The sequence below is a fragment of the Callorhinus ursinus genome, unplaced genomic scaffold (genome assembly GCF_003265705.2).
Source record: "Callorhinus ursinus isolate GAN/ISIS: 27379988/994484 unplaced genomic scaffold, GSC_fseal_2.0 scaffold48, whole genome shotgun sequence".
Lineage (NCBI taxonomy): Eukaryota > Metazoa > Chordata > Mammalia > Carnivora > Otariidae > Callorhinus > Callorhinus ursinus.
The window spans coordinates 5,172,473-5,191,582 of NW_027397110.1; the positions used below are offsets into that span (position 1 = coordinate 5,172,473).

Sequence of the window (19,110 nt, forward strand, 5' to 3'; positions counted from 1 at the left end):
ACATGTCCTATATAGGGAGGATTATCTTTGCTCTATTTTTTGTTTTCACCGCGATTACTCTCATTTTACATTGACCAGATTCTAAAGGTAAAAAATGACCGTAGATTTGCCATTGCAAGTCATGCAATGCTTAGATGTGTAAAGCGAAGTATAGTAGAAGAAATAGTGTTTTGGAAGTTTGTTGGATTCTAGTCCGCAGTGAAGTGATTTTTGGGATCTTTGCTTTAAGCATGTCTAATCAACAACTGTGTCTCTTTTATAGCCATAGCTATTGCAAATCCAATACTGTCCTTCTTAGATGTTAAACGGATTTTATTTCAAAAAATCACCGACAAAGGAGATGAGGTGAAAAAAGCCTTTCAGCTGCTCGACACCGGTCACAACATGACGGTGTCAAAGAATGAACTGAGAAGGATTATCACAACCTTCCTGATGCCTCTCACGAGAGAACAGTTTCAAGATGTCCTGGCTCAGGTACAGTATGCCTGGCGACTTAGAATAACCCTAATATTGGGGCGCCTGGGTGGCTCAGTCGGTTAAGCGTCCGACTCTTTCTTTCAGCTCAGGTCATGATCTCAGGGCTGTGAGGTGGAGCCTCCACGTCGGGCTCTGTGCTCAGTGGGGGGTCTCCTTGAGGTTCTTTGTCTCCCTCCGCCCTCCTTGCCCCTGAAAAAACAACCCAGCTATGGAAAAGTTGGAGTCAATTACTGGAGCGTGAAATCTTTTCTCGCTTTCCCCCCGACAGTCCCAAGTGAGCAGTTAAAATTTTGTTTATTTTTCACAATTCAGTGAAATTCTGGCGGATGTGGGATGATCAACATGTGTGTGGGTCATATTTTGTGTAGAGTACTGGTAAAACTAAAGTTTTCTTTAGTTCTTAAGGCTTCCATATAAAAGTATTTGGTCAGCTTATATTTTGGAACTTAGTATTTTGGCATTTATCTTGTATCAAATGGTTATTGAGCACCTACTGTATGCCGGACCCAATGCAGAACATGCAGACTGTGGGCCTGACCTTGAAGGGGTCCCAGTCCAGAGAGACAATATTTGGCAGTGTTGGTAAGCGTGGGAGTTAGTTAGAGGAGGGAGAGCTATCTAAAAATGGGCAGGTGGTCCAGGAAGGCTTTGGGGGACAAAGAGGTGTATTTAGTCGAGTTTTGACCGAGGAGTGGGTATTAGCCAGATGAGAGAAGAACGGAAGGACATTATACACAGAGGGAATGATAGCACAAGTGAAAGCTTGGATGCCTGAATCAACACGGCGTGTTTATTCAGGGAACTGGGTAGTGTCATTGATACCTGAAGTGAGGGGCTGTGCATCAGGTTGTGGATAGAGGGGCCAGTCCTGTAAAGGACCATATGAAAGAGTTTGGCCTCTGTCCTGGAAGCTATAGGGGGCCGGGGAAGTGTTTGCAGCAGGGGTGTTGCAGTTACTTGGGGAGGGATATGGAGAACAGGCCCTAGGTGGGGTACCATACCAGGTGGCTGTCAATAGTAAACATTTGGTGGGGTCTGAGCCCTCAGGGCCTTTGAAAATGGAATATACAGTACAATAGGAATTAAATACTCTCAGAATAAATCCATAGAGATCAATATAGTAATACCAAAACGGAAAAGTCGGGTGGGAATATCAGTAGTGTGCCTTCCAACCCAGTAACCCAATAACTAATTTGCGCGCATACGCACACACATGCACACACACACACATAGAAATGAACATATTCTTACTCATTCATTACTTCTTAATCAGTCTGACATTTCATAGTATTTAAAAGTCTGTTTCCTTCTAGAATTTGTTGACTACCTCAACCCAACTCAGTTTGCTTACTTTTACAACAGGGGAATTATGTGTCAGGAAAACAAACAGCCCAGGGAATTTCAGGTATTCCTGAATTCCAGTCAACCTCAGGGACTGGCTCTCTCCTTCCTTTCACTGATTTAGGAAAAAAATATTTGTAGATCTCTTTGCTGTTTCTTCTTGAGCATACCATGGTCCTGTTTGAAGGATTTCTCTTCCTTTAATTTGCTTCTTCACTGAATGTGAGGTTTGTAGCCATTATTTTTTAATATATATATTTTATTTCATCCTCCCTGAGACATTTTGGTATTGTGGGATGGCCCTGAGGCTCTGTTCATTTTTTTCAGTCTTTTATTTCTATTTTCAGATTGGATAATATCTATTGATCTGTCTTCAATTTCAGTGATTCCTTCTTTGCATCTCTGTTTTGCCATTAAGATCATTCAGTGAAAATTTATATTAGACAGTGTTTTCCAGTTCTAGAATTTCCATTTGTTTCTGTTTTATAATTTCTATTTATCTGCTTACATTTCCTGTTTTTTTCTTCAATTTTCAGCATATTTCTTTTAACTCATTAGGCATAGTTAAAATAGATGCTTTAAAGTCCTTGAATGATAATTCTAATGTCTGGGTTATCTCAGCATTGGGTTGCATTGATTTTTTTTTTCCTCTTAACAAGCAAGGGTCACATTTTTCTGGTTCTTTATATTTGAGTATTTTGGGATTATATCCCAGACCAGTGCTGTCTAATAGAAATATAGGATGAGGAGCACCTGGTTACCTCAGTCAGTGGAGCATGTGACTCTTGATCTCAGAATTGTGAGTTTGAGCCCCACGTTGGGTGTAGAGATTACTTAAAAATAAAATCTAAAAAAAAGAAAAGAAATGTAATGTCACCACATTTATAATTTAACATTTTCTAGTAGCCACATGAAAAAAATTAAAAAGAATTAATTTGAATAATATTTTTATTTAACTAATATATCCAAAATATTATCTTATTTCAACATGTTATCACTATTAAAAATTGACAATAAGTTATGTTCTAGTCTTTTCTGTGTACTAAGTCTTCAAAACCTGAAGTGTACTTTAAACTTACAGCCAACTTCAGTTCATACACTAAGTTTCTACTGGAAATACTTGATGTCTAGATTTCATAAAATTTATAATTAAAACACAAGATTGACATACTGAGTCATTCCAAACATAGTTAAAACTTTTCCAGTGACTGAATTAATTTTAAAATTTAAATTAATTAACAATGACTAAAAAAAATTTAGTTCATCAGTTGCCTTAGCCACATTTCACATGCTCGAGAGCCACATGTGGCCATGGCTACGCATTAGTACAGGGCTAAACATTATGAATACAGTGCTGTAGAGACTGGATTCTGTTACATTCCTCTGAAGACTGTTGACGCTTCTGCTCTGGCAGTAATTAACCTATAAACTTGAGCAGTTGCTTGCATCTCATTTTGGCTCTTTTGTCTCTAGGTGGGTCTTTTCTGAGTCCGACCTGTATACACCTGCTTCGGGCGTCTGCTGGAAACTTGGACAGAGTTTATACCCAGAAAGTGGGTCTCCTTCTCTGTCTTTCCTGTTTGAGATTTCCCTCACTTTCTTAGTGGCTGTGCTTGCTTTGGGTTCTGTGTGCCAGTTTCTTAGGCCAGAGAGACGGCGGGTTTTCTTCTGGGGTTTTAGCCCCTCTATGCTGGTGAGTGACTGTGGCTTGTTCTCAGGCTCAAAGCCATTATGAACAAGAAACTCCCTCCATACTCATCCCTTCTTCTGTGTTTTGAATTTCTCCAAAGTCTTCCTGTTTTTGTTCTCTCTCCAGGGCCTTTAGTTATTTGTTTTGGTATTTACCAGAGTTTATAGTTGTTTTCTGTGGGAGGGTGGTCTGTTATGAGCTGACTCTACCACAACTTATGCCTGATCATTTTTTAAAAGCCACCACAAAGTTATAGAGAAGTTGGAAGTTTAGTGGAAAGAACGAATTCTTTTCCTGAACCATTTCGGAGTAAAGTGGCTCCATCACCCCAAATATTTCAGTGTATGTGCCCTTCAAACAAGGATAGTGTTCTACATAACTACAGTCTGACCATTCAAATACAGATGTTAACACGAGCTCACTACTACCATCTCAGCCCCGGGACCCAAACTGGTTTTGCCAGTCGTTCCATGCATATCTTGTAGTGGTCCAGGTCAGAACACAAATTCCAAGTGTCCTTCAGTCTAGAACAGTTCTCAGCCTTTCCTTAGCTTTCCTGACCTTACCACTCTGAAGATTACTCAAACCCTGTTTGAGTTTATCTGATGTTTCCTGATGTTTATCGGATGACTCGGTATTTGTCTTTCTCTGACTTACTTCACTCAGCATAATACTTTCTAGCTCCATCCATGTTGGTGCAAATGGCAAAATCTCATTCTTTTTTGATGGTTGAGTACTATTCCATTGTATATATATGCCACATCTTCTTTATCCACTCATCAATCGATGGATACTTAGATGGTTTCCATAATTTGGCAGATATTGCTGCTATAAACATCGGGGTGCATGTATCCCTTCAAATAAATGTTTTTGTATCCTTTGGGTAAATACCTAGTCATGCAATTGCTGGATCTCTTTTTAACTTTTTGAGGACCCTCCCCACTGTTTTCCACAGTGGCTGCAGCAGTTGCATTCCCACCAACAGTGCACGAGGGTTCCCCTTTCTCTGCATCCTCGCCAACACCTGTTGTTTCTTGTGTTGTTGATTTTAGCCATTCTGACAGGTGTGAGGTGATGTCTCACTGTGGTTTTCATTTGCATGTCCCCGATGATGAGTGCAAGTGGTAATGTTTTCTTGCTTTTAAAGAACATTTGTCCTTGCAAACATTGCATCAGTTTCCTCATAAGCTTGATTTAACTGATACTTTATTTATACCAAATGGAGAGTTAAGATATTTTTCCTGCTAATGTCTCCCTATATTCATGATCTAATGTTAATTTAAAATTTTGACAATCTTCCCAAGCTAATCAACTATGCAGGAAGAGGAAAAGTACAGAAAATGTGAAATGTGTATCCGTTTTTAAAAGCTACATCTGTTTTCAAAAGAAGTCACTGAAAACTGTAGAGCTTCAAAGACTTTAAAAAACAGGTCCTGGTAGTCTATCTGAAATAATAAGCATGGGTTTTCTAGAACCTCGAGCTCCTGTGACCAATGTGTAAGCGAAGGAGGCTGGAATGTGGTGCATTTTCAAGAGGCCAAGTTCACAGGAATGAGGCAGGGTTTCTCTTTCCAGTAGCTGGAGTTCACAGTGTGTGTGACTTTTCTAGACTTTTTGCCAACAAATCCCTTTCCAATAGTGAATGTAAGCCTAACTGGAAACCTGTAAAACTGATAAAACACTTCATGGGAATTTCACACTTAAAATTAGAAAAGAATTTTCCAGTTATAGTGAATTCACTTTAGCTTTAATTTTATTTTAAGAACCATGTCAAAAATGTTTGAATGTCAGGGGTGCCTGGGTGGCTCAGATGGTTAAGCGTCTGCCTTCGGCTCAGGTCATGATCTCAGGGTCCTGGGATCGAGCCCCGCATTGGGCTCCTTGCTCAGCGGGAAGCCTGTTTCTCCCTCTCCTTCTACTGTTCCCCCTGCTTGTGCTCTCTCGCTCTCTCTGTCAAATAAATAAAATCTTAAAAAAATAAAAGAATCTAATGCTATACATTTAAAAAAAAATGTTTGAATGTCAGAGTGTTTTGATGATTGATCAGGGCATGAATGATGAGACATTGCTTGTAATATGCCCTGTACCTTAGTTTCCTTGAAATTCATGGTAACATGAATTTTTTTAAATATGGGGCCTCTGTCTCTGAATGTTAATAAAAATTTTATAAAAGAAGCTGAATTGGCAAAGAGATTCCAGAGAAGAAAAGCATAATTCTGTTCTGGTCCCAGTGGTTGTGCTGGGTTGGGGAAAGAGATGTCTTTGAAGACACTTGTCAACACGATGGATGTGGATTTAAACACTACCCTCCTCCACCCCAGTCTAAGAATTTACTTTTAGCGATTCATCTTTGGATGGTTATGATTCTTAAACATGTTTGCCAGAATCACAAATATGGACAACGTGAGTTCTTAGCAGAGCCTCTCCTTTTAGACTAGATTCTTGGGTTGTTTAGGGGCTTAGCTTTGGAGACTGGACTTTACAAAACTGTATCTGCTGCATTAGAATTTTCATTAGACCGTAAGTAACAATATGAAATGTGACAAAACCTTCAATAGGTAGATGGGCTTTCCCTTTTTTTTTTTTTTTTTGTAGGCAGGCTGGTTAGTGTAGGGAGAGGAACGTGGGCTCTGGAGGCACTTGATGGTAGTGGCATGCAGGGAGGTCACATCTCTGCTCCATTGAAAGCGGCAATGACCACACCCTCAGGACCTGGTTTGGGGGCTAGATGAGTTAACTCATGTAAAACACCAACAGTAGTACTTGTGCCCATCTCCCGAGTATGAGCTCAGTGAGTGTATGTTTCTTCCCCTCCTCGTGAAGTCTTACTACCAAAACCATGAGGGCGTCCAGTCTCGAAGCAACACACATACTCTGCTCTCGCCCTTCCGCCATAAAGCTAGGGAAACTGGGAGGTGTCTACCCAAAATTATATCTACTAAAAAACACCCTATCCGAAATAGAAATCCTGGATGTCCTTTCCAGGCCAGGGCTTCATGAAAGCCCACTCTGTTGCTGTCCCTCTGGTCCCGTTTCTCAGCTGTGTATGTTTTAAAGAGTGAAAAGAAAGCTGCCCTCTGGGGGAGACGGAGATGACTGTGCTCAGCCTTGAGGCTGGGATTGTAAGGGCTAAGTGACGTCACACTCGACTGTGTGGGCGTGGCAGCCATTCAGCTGTATGAGAAATGGTACTTTCTGTATTTGCACGAAGCTTAATAAAATATATCTGCCATTGATTCTATATTTTCACTTTAGTTTCAAAATCCTTTTTGGGGGAAATAATTATTTTCACTTTTTAAAAATTTTGACTTTTTATTTAGAAGTACTTTCAGGGGCGCCTGGGTGGCACAATTGGTTGAGTGCCCTACCCTTGGTTTTGGCTCAGGTCCTGATCGCAGGGTTGTGAGGTCGAGCCCCACGTTGGGCTCCACGCCCAGTGTGGAGTCTGCTTGAGATTATCCCTCTCCCTCTGCCCTTCCTGCTCGTGCTCTTTCTCTCTCTAAAACAAATAAATCTAAAAAAAAAAAAAAAAGTAATTTCAAACCTCCAGAAAATTTAAAAGAATAGGAATAATACAAATAGTACCCATAAGGTTCAAACAACACCCATATACACTTAACCCATATACACGTAACCCAGATTTGCCAGTTGTGAACATTTAACCTCATTTTACTTCTCCTGTGATCTTTTGTTATCCATATGTGGTATGTGTGGATATTGTAAACAGTTGACAAGATATGTACAGGGTATACATAATTCTTTTCTGAACTGTTTGAGAGGAAATTACTTATATTATGGTTACTTACTTCTAAATACCTCAGTGTGTATTCCCTAAGAATAAGAACTATTCTCTTAAATAATTACAGTACAGTTATCAACATTGGTAAATTAAACATTGAGATAATTCTTTTATTTAATCTATAGTCCGTATTGACCCACTGGACCCAGTAGTGTCCTTTATAGAATTTTCAATTTTAAAACGGCTTTTTTCTACCTTAAAAGTATATAAATGTACAGAAAGTTCACATGACATTCAGAGGGTAAAATTACGTTGTGGCCTCAGCCTCTTGGGGAAAAAATATATTCTAATATATATGAATATATTTTGGGGCACCTGGGTGGCTCAGTCAGTTGAGCATGTGTCTGCCTTTGGCTCAAGTCATGATCCCAGGGTCCTGGGATAGAGCCCCATGTCAGGCTTCCTGCTCACTGGGGAGTCTGCTCTCCCTCTCTCCCACTGCCCCTCCTCCCAAGTCGTTTTCTCACTTTCTCTCTGTCTCAGATAAATAAATAAAAAATCTTAAAGAGTATATTTCTACTAATTTGACTTTATTTTTTAGATAGAATTAGATTTTAGATAATTTAATGGACAACTTATTGACTTTTAATTGAGCACAGACTGGCATTCTGGCATTTATGCTGCTTGTACCTGGTTTACTGGGGGGTGTGTGTGAACTTAGACACCTGGGTGAAGTGGTTGTGTTTCCTAGAATGCCCATCCCACCAGCAGTGTCCTGTCTTCCATCATGAAAGCTCCTGGGCTGTCTACTACTTGGATCTGAATCCTCTAACTGGCCGCCGTTCTTCTTGTTTAAATGTAGATCCCCCTCACTGGCTCTGGTACCATCCCATATCTTGAATTCCTGTCCCGGTTCGGTGGAATGGACCTCAATATAAATGTTATAAAGAGGTAAGTGGGGTTTTTTTTGCTCAAACGAAAATGTGAAATTTGGAATGATAAGAGAGAGGGCATAAGGTCAGGAGAGCTAATCATGTCAACAGATATATATGGAAGAAGAGTAGGTAGAGCTTGTCCGTATAGAATTTAATGTAGTTAATCCTCAGTCAAAAGGTTATTTAGAGAAGACTCTAACCTCTATGCAGGCTATATTTCAGAATAAAAGAAATAATACTGTATTGAAAATGGAAACATAACAAATTAAAACCAGGTTAACGTATTTTATATGCAGTGTATTTCAGATTTGGAAATAATAAATTTTAATTTTGAAGTAAGAATATTAAGATTCAAAATTAAATTTGTTCATTTTTATTTTATTTTTAATGTCTTTCATTGGAAAGTGATCATGTTTTAGTAGCTAGAAATGAAATATTTTTTTTAAAGATGTATTTATTTATTTTAGAGAGAGTGAGAGAGAGCACACACACATGAACGGGAAGGGTAGAGAGAGAGAGAGATTCTCAAACAGACTCCACACTGAGCAGGGAGCCTGATGTGGGGCTCCATCTGAGGACCCTGAGATCACGACCTGAGCTAAAACCAGGAGTCGGATGCTTAACTGACCACCACCCAGGCACCCCAGAAATGAAATATTTTTTAAAGAGATTTTTGTATGAACTCCTTTGTATCTTATAACTCTAGGGTATGCATGGGGCTCATTTGCTTTATGAGCTGAAAGAGTGTTAAGACTATGAACTCTTATGTCTCTCTTAGCTGGAAAGTTCTTTGATTCTAGCGTCTGATTTAGGAAAGACCATTTTAGTAAAAAATTATTCACACAGATTATCTGACTCTAAATGGATAAACCTCATTTTCTCAGGAATTGTGCGAATAGTTATAAGAGTTAAATTTGATCCTGAAAAATTAGCAGATTTTGGTATGATAGCTTTCATGACTGAGTCTGTCATGGACGCAGCGTAGGTGTAAGAATTCGTGCAGCAGAGGGGAGGGGGAGCAGGGACTTGTTTAGCGAGTGCAAGTTTCAGTTTTATAAGACGAGAAAGTTTCGGAGATGTGTTGCACAACAGTGTGAATATACTTAACACTACTGAACTGCACACTTAAAAATGATTAAAATGGTAAATTTTATGCTATCTGGGGTGGGTTTTTGTTTTTTTGTGTTTTTTTTTTTGGTTTTGTTTTTTAACCACAATTAGAAAAAAAAAAGGGGGGCGCCTGGGCGTCTCAGCCGTTAAGCATCTGCCTTCGGCTCAGGTCATGGTCCCAGGGTCCTGGGATCAAGCCCCATATCGGGCTCCTTGCTCCGCGGGAAGCCTGCTTCTCCTTCTCCCACTCCCCCTGCTTGTGTTCCCTCTCTCACTGTGTCTCTCTCTGTCAAATAAATAAATAAAATATTTTAAAAAGAAAAAAAAAGAATCAGTGCAGCAGTTCCAACAAGAATGACAAAGTATTATCCCCTCGATGGTCCAATAGTCAGGGACTTCTTTGTGCTCTCTTTAGTTAATACTCCCTAAGTGGTGGGCTGAGATAATCTCCAGGTTTATTTGAAAGAATGACTGGTTGTTTTATAAACTGTATATTCATGCTCTTAACTTAAAACAATCCCATTTGTGATAAGGTTGTTGGGTGGACAATAACCTAACTTGAATATTCTTTGTTGAAAAAGCTAAACTAGAAAAACTGAAAGCAGGGGCGTTCTTTTTTTGTCTTTTGTTTTTGTTTCTTTAGTTGTGAAACATCAGTCTAATAGTTGATTTGAGATGAAGAGGATCACAAGTTACTTCCTTAAATATAAAAGGCTAAATTTTTTTTTAAAATATTTGATTTATTTATTTGACAGAGAGAGACACAGCGAGAGAGGGAACACACACAGGGGGAGTGGAAGAGGGAGAAGCGGGTCCCCTGCTGAGCAGGGAACCCAACGTGGGGCTCCATCCCAGGACCCTGGGATCACCACCCGAGCCAAAGGCAGATGCTTAATGACTGAGCCACCCAGGCACCCCTAGAAGGCTAAATATTTTAACTAAATTTGAAAGATTCGGCTCATCACTGACTTAACTCATGGGGCTGGATCTTCTTCACTGCTGGAGACAATGCATTGTAGTGAGCGGACACTGCTCCTTTGGGTAATATGATAGGCTATATCCACGAACAGCACTTCCACTGGAAACAACTAAAATGACTGATAAAACATGAAATGTATACATACATTTTTCTTCACTAGTGAGCTGGCAAGAAAGTAAGTACTCCCCTAGAGGCCAACACGAAATGGAGATGCAATCAGGAGAAGTGAGCATTCTATCAAGCCAGCTTTTGCCTTGAGAGTATTGGCTAAATCCTGGTGAATTTGTGTTTCAGTTTGGTTGGCTATTTGGAATGAAGGGGACAGGGGACAAAACCTAGAGGGCCTACCCAAGGTGGAAGAACCTAATAGAAGACCAGTATATATAAAGCTGGGACACCTAAACCCTCGTGTGAGGATAGGTTACAAATATAAACCTGCATCCCAGAAAGGCACAAGGAAACCTACTTATTTCCCTATGCTGCTGGGTGAATAGAGGACAAAATTGTAATTATAGGTCAGTATTTATGCAAGTCTGCCTGATATAATACTACTTGTGTAGCAAAAAGAAAAAAAAAGATTGGAAGAAGTACAGAACAGAACTTCTGGTAGTGAAAGATATGATAATTGTGGATATAAAATTCAGTGGTTGGGTGGGAAAAGTGGATGAAATGCAGCTGAAAGGAGCATCAGTGGAGTGGAAAACAGATCCAAAGCTGTTATCCAGAAAGCCACACAGAAAGACAAAGAGAGAGGAAATATGGAGGACAGGTATAAGAGACATGGAGGCGAGAGAGAGGGCCTAGGAGGTTCCTTGTTGGGTTTCCAGATAGGGAAAAGCATAGGGAAGAGCCAATATTCCAAGGGATCTTAAGCCGGATGAACGAACAGAAACACCTACATAGGCGTGTCACCGTGAGACCGCAGAGCATTGGCATCGGCATCACAGAGAGCAGTAAAGGCAGTGAGGGGAGGGGCGCCTGGGTGCTCAGTCCTCTAAGCGGCTGCCTTCGGCTCAGGTCATGATCCTGGGGTCTTGGGATCGAGCCCCACATCCAGCTCCCTGCTCAGTGGGGAGCCTGTTTCTCCCTCTCCATCTGCCTGCCACTCTGCCTACTTGTGCTCTCTCTCTCTCTGTCAAATAAATAAATAAAATCTTTAAAAAAAAAAAAAAGGCAGTGAGGGGACGCACTGGGTTGACTGAGGCCGATGTCCCACGTGTGAGACGGCGGGCTGGCTCTCCCACACACTGGGAATGAAGTATTTGCCAGCCTAGAATTGGGAAGACCAAGACCTCTTTCTGTGGGGACGCGGGGACCCTCTTCCTCTTCTTTTCCGTAGTAGAGGCTCGAGCACTGAGGTCAGGCTGTGGGCACAGGGAGGAACATGTGGCACCTTTGCCTGCCGTGTTCAAGGTCACCCTTCAGCCAGAGCCTCTCTTTCTTCATCCTGCAAAGCATGCCTCTTATTTGTATCTGTGCGTGAGTACTTTAGGTGGAAGGAAAACGCTCCTGGATGGACAGTTGGAGGTGATGCGGGCAACAAGAGGGCAGGAAGTGTGGCGTTAGATCCAAGCCCGTCTGCTGACCTCAGGAAGCACTAAGGACTAGGAATAATGACGACTTTGGGAATTTAAAATAGGATAGGATTAAAATACACGACAGTAGCAATATATATGCTGAGAGGAGGGACTGGGATGGAATGTTCTAGATTGTTACTTTGTCCAGAAGGTAAGATTAAAAATTTTGATTAACTTTAGACTTTGAAAAATACGCAGGTTATAATTTCCAGAGCAACTATCACAAGATTAAAAATGGAGTGACTGATTCCCAAACTTACAGAGGCAAACAAATGGAATCATAAAAACAGGATTGACCAAAAAGAAGGCAAGAAGCCGCAGAATAGGCAGAACAAATAGAAATCCCAAATAAATCGGTAATTGTAATAAATGTTCCACTTAAAAGGCAGAGATTGTCTGATTAGATAGGAGATAGTAAAATCTGCCGAGAGAAAAACCTAAACATAAGTTTATAGAAAGGTTAAAAGTGGAAGGATTTAAAGACATACCATTCCAATGAATACTCATCTCAAGAAAGCTGGTGTCGCTCGGTTACTATCGGATAATAAGCTGTGTCTCCTGAAGGAGACACTGAGATGGAGTCAGGGGAGCAGCTGTGAAGGGAAGGGGGCCTGAGTGGCCTTGGGCAGAGGCGCTGCCCTGGGGCTGGGGAGGAGGGGGAGGCTGAGCCTGGGAGCCAGGGCACCGGGCTCTGGACCCACGCTGCTCTGTCTCTTCATCTGATGGCGGGTACACAGGCATTTGTCTGATTTCTGTTCTTTAAATCTTAAACATATGTTAAAAATAATGTCTTGTGTCTGTTCAATACATAATTAAAACATAAGAAATATTACATTTAATATAGAATGATAAGGCTGGATTCCTGGTGAGTTTCCACCTCAAACTTGGGCACTTAACCTTCTGAGCCTCAGTTTCCTCCTATGTAAAATGAAGTTCATTTCTGCTTAAAATGCTCCGATGGCTTCCCCTTACTGCAGTATGAAGTCCAGATTCCTTATCCTGGCCACAGCACCACAGGGCTGGCGTCCACTTCCATCTCTGAACTCACCCCTGTCCCCTGCCCTGCTGGGCGGGTTCTGGTCTCCCTGGCCAACTGACAGTAGCAATGCTGGGACGTGCGGAGCCCCAGCCCCCCTCGGCTTCATGCTGCTGTGTGCCCCCTTTGCTTTGTCCAGAGAGCTTTTTCCTTCCAGTGGATTGCTCCTGGCTCCTCAGCCTGTGGGTCTCTACCAGCTTGTTCTAGAGAGGGGCTCTGAAGCAGTGTGTGGAAATATGGATAACACAAAATAAAAAAAAATAGTTAAAAAAAGCAGATGGAGCCAGGGGTGCCTGGGTGGCTCAGTTGGTCAAACGTCCAACTCTTGATTTTGGCTTAGGTCATGATCTCAGGGTCGTGAGATTGAGCCCCACCTAGGGCTCTGTGCTCAGGACGGGGTCAGCTTGAGAGATTTTCTCTCCCTTTCCCTCTGCTCCCCCCCACCCCCGTTCGTGTTCTCTCTCTCTCTCAAATAAATATATAAATAGAATCTAAAAAAAAAAAAAAGTAGATGGAGCCAAGGGGATGGTACACACATCCACCATGAGGTCTTTTACGGAGTTGCTGAGAGTGCCCCCGGAGTGGACTGGGGACCCCTCAGAGGTCAGAACGAAGTGCAGAGGGGCTGGGGGTGAGGGTGAGCGGCACCTCCACTTGGCCACATGTGACCTTTGTCTCCCTGCCTCCTTGTCTGTGACCCGGGGCAACAATGGCCCCTGACCCACACAGTTGTCGTGAGGATTAAATCAGATGGGGCTCGCCACAGGAAGTGCTCATTAAGTGTCAGCTGTAATTACTCGGTTCCCACGCTGCCCTGGGAGGAGGAAGAAATGTTGTATTTCATTTTATGGACGAGGAAACGGAGGCACGGGGAAGCTAAGGACCTGGCCCAAGTCCACGCTGCCGGCAGACGGCAGTGCCTAAGAAATACCTTGCGTTAGAAAACATATAATTTAGAAATCCTTATCATTTTGATCTCTGCATGTCCTACGTAAACATTTATTGGGTTAAAAAATTTTAACGAAAAGTTTTTATTTTTCTTTTTAAGAGGAGGAGAGAAAGAAACGAGTTGCAGTCGGACAGTAAAAGAACTTGAGACCCAAATAGGAGAAAAGGTAATAGAGATCTTTTAAAATTCTCCCCGCTCCCCCCCCCCCCGCGTCAGAAGTGATTATTAGCAGAGGTAGATGAAGCAGAATGAGCCACATCTTGTCGTCTGTGCTCTCCCGTCAAAGCCGGCTGACGAATAGATCCTATAACAAGCCCATGTGAAAGCTTGTATTCAGACGACTTGCACGGCCTCGCCTGGCGTCTCTTCGGATGAATGACACCAACACAAGTCCTGGAATATTAATGGCTTTTGTATTAACTTTAGATCCCTAGTAGTAGGGCTGCCCTTTCTGGTTTTGTCTAAGACTGAAGCAAAGGATCTCTTTAGAAGGAGAAAAGTTCTGCTTTTCAGCAGTAAGTGCCAATCGAGAGCAGCATGGTAAAAATAACCGGGAAAACTCAGAGTGATGTACATTTAAGTATTGAGTAATTTAGCCACAGAAGCTACTACATGTGTTCAGAAGAGGAGCACATAGCCTTGTCCCTCTTTGCTGATTATGGTTAGACATCATCACCCATAGCTAGGGAGGGGGGAGAAACTCGTGGCTTTCGGGGGTTGGAATCAGACCCCTTTTAAAAATGCATTTGAGCCTGTCAGTTAACGAGCAGTCTGAGAATCATGATTCAATTTACTCGATTCAATATGTTGGTTTGAAATGTGACAAATTTTCTTTCCTTTTTGAACTCTTCCGAGATTTTCATACATTTCAAAATAAAAAATAGCCAGAAATCCACAAAATGTTTGTCTATATTTCCCTGGCTGACGCCATTAACACCAGAAAATTCGTCTTAATGTGATACTTTTTTAGCATTATATATTCCTAAAAATCTGGTTTCACTATATGTTAGTAAGAACCCTGGTGTAATTTGCTTCTTCTATTGTGGTTCATGTGTTATACTGTTAAGAAATATGTAATGTGATTGATATTATTTAGGGTACATCTTTAATTTGTCTCTTCCCAAACTGTGTTAATCGTGAAATACTCCTGGGAAATTCAGCCGTTTATGACAATCATCGTATCCACATAAACACCATCATGGATCAATAATGCAGCATTTCAGTGAGTGTGGTTGGGTTTGTAATTGTCCCGTTAGGCTGGGATTGAAAATTACCAACAAGAAGGCTACCATGAGGAAAGCCACGAGGGAACTCCACCGCTGAGCACCCCTTCATCTAACTGCTCTTTTCTCCCAGCCCCCTCCCTCTCATCCTATCCATGGGGGAAGCCCTCCCGCTGGTTAGGAGGGAGTCAATCGGTGGGCTTACACAGTGCGGCTTTCAGGCAACTTCTGGGGAAAAGGCTGAGGAAGCCCTGGATCCCGGGGCGGCTGTGGGGTCCTGTGCCATGCATTCTGGCGAGCGTCACCTACGGCCCCGGCTCTACCTGGGACCCCGACACTGGGCAGGCAGGTGGAGGAGGACAAGGCTGACCTTGGGACTGCTAAAAAACAAACTCGGCTGAGTAAATGTGAAGACCTAATTGGCTTTATTAAGCAATTCATGAATTGAGCAGCACCCCGAGAAGCGGAGGGGAGGTGCAAGGAGCTGCACAAAGAGGAAGGATTTTATAGGGAGGGAGGCGGGGCAAGAAGTTGTTAGCAGAAGGAAAGAAAGGAGTTCCAAGCCAGGTCACCTCCCCTCAGTGGGGGGAGGGAGGAGGGACAAAGGGTCTTATTAGGTGGATTACCTCATCTTCCTTTGGGGGGGAATAGAGAGGGCCCACGTGACGAGATGACCTCATCGGTGCTGACCAGCAAATTCCAGATTGGTTGGATTAAAATTCCACTCCCGGGGAAGCTGAAACTTCGATTAAGTCTTGGTTTGCCATGCTGCAGACAAGTGACTACTGAGAGCCTGTAGCTTTCTTTTTAATGGGACCAGGTCAGATCTGGGTTTCCATCTTGGAGCTTTGCCCTTCACCAGCGTGGTGGCCTTGACAAGTCCTTGTCACTGGGTTTCTTCATCCATTAGCGGGGATAATAACACCCATCTGGAAGTATAACCGAACTCAAGGGGTTCGCTGCTTGGGGTGCATCAAATTGAACACAACCTTTGTTGAAAGCAAAGAACTTGGTGTTACCTGTTACAAGTAAGGAGACAGGGAGATAGCTGGCTACTCACTGTCTCCCTGAGGGGTTCCTACAGGAAGCTTTTATTCTGTGTATTGAGGTCAGAGGCAGGGAGCTTGCTTAGGCACTTTTGGCTCAATTGCACATGCCCAGTGTGTCAACATGCTAGTGCATACATCAGATGTTCAAAAAAAAAAATGGCGGAAAACTCTGCCCACGGGATGGGATCTTAGTGTTATAATGAGCTAAAGGTAACTTCAGGACCACTCAGGGGGGCATCCCCGTAGGTCCTCAGCTCCAGTCCAGTTCAAACTGGCTCACTTTATGTCAGGGCTGTCAGGCAAGACATACCTAGCAAGGGGCTCTCGGGTGAAACACCTAGTTGGGTGTCTCCTTGGATGGAACGTTGTTGGTTCTGCAAACAAAACACATTCCTTCCCTGCTTCTGTCCCTTCCTTTCCCCACTTCTGTTGATAGCTTTTAGCCCTCTGATTTGAGTAACTTCCTATTTTCATCCTACTTAACAGAAGTGCTGTCCTGTGGCTTAATAATATGCAGTACGAAGCACCTGGAACAGCTGGACAATGCCAGCATTCACTAGAATGATTATTACTGCAGCTTCCTTTGAAGGATCGGTAGGAACACCAGTGAATCTCATCCCTTCCCACCCACTCCCAAAATAAATAGAACAAATCAAATATACTCACCTGTTTGCTATGTGTAGTAGCGTATTTCCAGTTAAGACTCTTGTCCTGCAAATAGTCCACACGCGAGTGTTGGAGACTGGGACGGATACCTGGGAGCTATTAAAGGAAGGCTCTCTTTAGACATATGTTGTCATTGCTGGGTGATCTATACAGTTTGGGAATGGAAGGATGCTCATTATTTTGTTTTAAATATAAGTCCACATGGTTTGCTAGAGCCAAGAATGCATGCAAATGTCTCTGAATTTTGGGAGCCAGACGTTGCTAAATGTATGTGTGGTCTAGCCTTCCTAAACCAACAAATACTTAACAGTTGGCACCCCAAACCTACCAAACCCCAGTGCTCGTGCTTCCTTTTTTTTTTTTTTTTTAAAGATTTTATTTATTTATTTGAGAGAGAGAGAGCACATGAGAGGGGATAGGGTCAGAGGGAGAAGCAGACTCCCCGCCGAGCAGGGAGCCCGAGGCAGGACTCGATCCAGGGACTCCAGGATCATGACCTGAGCCGAAGGCAGTCGCCTAACCAACTGAGCCACCCAGGCGCCCAGTGCTCGTGCTTCCTAATCGTTTTCCTCTGCAGGGAGCTTGATCCGATGGCTGATTCCTTGGCCTTTCCCTTCCTCACGTGCACTTAGACCCTCCAACGTAGGTTCACATCCCCGCTCATTATCCAGCTGAACCCTTGGGCTCTCTGAGCCTAGTTTTCTCTGTCAGTCATGGGGTGGCGGCCAGCCTGGATGGTCTCCAGGTCCCGTCTCTCCCAGCGTGTGGTGATTGTGATCCATGGCTTCACATGAAGAGGTTGCTGTCAGACCCTGTGGGGCTCTGTGAGCCCAGGTCGTCCTCGAGGCATCTTCCTCTGGCTCCAGCTGGTCCCGGTCCCTAGTTGGCTCTGCACTGGGTCCCACTCATAGGCACTCTGAGTCCCGGGCTTGCCTTACTTAGGCTCACCCTCTTGGCCCTTGCTTTTCACTTGGTCACAGATACGTGCTTTCCTTTGCTTCTCTTCCGTGCCATGACTTGGCATCTGCCTGACAGGTCCTTGAGCTCTCCAGTCTTCACCTTCTCTGCTCTCACAGTCTCCTAGGGAAGCAGAGGCATGTAGTGGGAATCAGGCACACCTGCCTGAAATCCAGCCCCTGCAGCTCCTACAGGGGGCCTTAGACAGATGTCTCAGTATTCTGACTTTCCCCATCTCTAAAGTGGAGACAACAACCAATCAGGGTAGTTACAAGAATGAATGAGAATAATAGACACAAAGCCCGTGGCTTACAATAGACGCTCAGTAAATGTTAGTCCCTTCCTCCATCTATTAGTGAGTGAAGCCCATTGTCAGGCACTACTGAAACCCCTCCAGTGGTAGGCTTTACCTGCCACCAGGTGGCACCACCTACGCCATGGAGGTGTTTGGTTGCTCTGCCCCAAGAGAAATAGAAACCCCCCAGCTGAGCTCACTGAGACAGGATAGCACTTCTCATCTCACCTGAGAAGTCAGGAGGGAGTGCAGATGCAGGATCAGCTAACTCATGTCTCCTCTGGTCACCAGGATATTGCCACCATTCAGGCTTGACATGCAGGTATTGTGATATCAAGTTTTTTTCCAGATGCTCTTTCTTCCAATATGACTCCATAAGCACGGGGAGACTTTTCTCCTGACTCACAGCCAAGAAAAATGTCCCAACCCCAAATCAATCATTGGCAATGGCATTGGTCACCGTGAGCAGCCTGAACCAACCCTGACTACTTCCTGATGTGATGGCTTGGCTCCCTCCAGGGCCACCAGAGGGTAGATATCTAAACAAAATGGAAAATGGGGGAGGGTTTTATTAGAAGAAGGGAGTAAGGGGTGAGTGGATTTGCAGAAGGCGGCCACCAGCATCTGCTTTGGTCTCCCACTGAAAGGATACCCCCGGCCTTAATCCTGTGGACACTGTAATTTTTTGGATTTTGTCAGCTCTATAAATAATAGCCCTGACTGAGCACTTACTAGGAGCTGCTCTAAGTGTTTTACTGTGTTAAATGATTAATTTCCAGGAGAACCCCTCAAGGCAGGTGCCATCCTTATGCCACGTTGATATGGAGGAACCTAGAACAGAGGGTGAGCATTTTGACCAAGGGCACACAGCTGGCAGGCGGAGAAGCTGCAATTCCTGCCTTGGCAGGTTGGCTCCCGAGTCCTTGCCCTCAGCCAGTGCCACCCTGTCTCCCGGAAGGTATTGATGCTCCCCTTGCATTTAGCAAATGTGACTCTGTTACACCTGCAGGTGGACCCCGTCCATCACAGAGAAGCCACACCTCCACCGTACACATGAGTGGACTTTTTGCTTGGACCACAGTCGTCT

General features: G+C 43.3%; 1 protein-coding gene across 7 annotated transcripts in view; it reads left to right on the forward strand.

The window, feature by feature from the left end:
* Positions 1 to 19,110, forward strand: part of EFCAB6 (EF-hand calcium binding domain 6) — a 219,833-nt gene that overhangs the window by 25,476 nt on the left and 175,247 nt on the right. For 3 of the 7 annotated variants that reach the window (XM_025882318.2, XM_073882664.1, XM_073882665.1), the window contains exons 5-7: positions 263 to 474; positions 8,110 to 8,198; positions 13,933 to 13,999. In XM_025882318.2, the coding sequence (XP_025738103.2) occupies positions 263 to 474; positions 8,110 to 8,198; positions 13,933 to 13,999 (368 nt within the window). Of the gene's footprint in view, positions 1 to 262; positions 475 to 8,107; positions 8,199 to 13,932; positions 14,000 to 19,110 lie in introns of those variants that run through there. The other 4 variants (XM_073882663.1, XM_073882666.1, XM_073882667.1 and 1 more) reach the window with 2 other exon arrangements.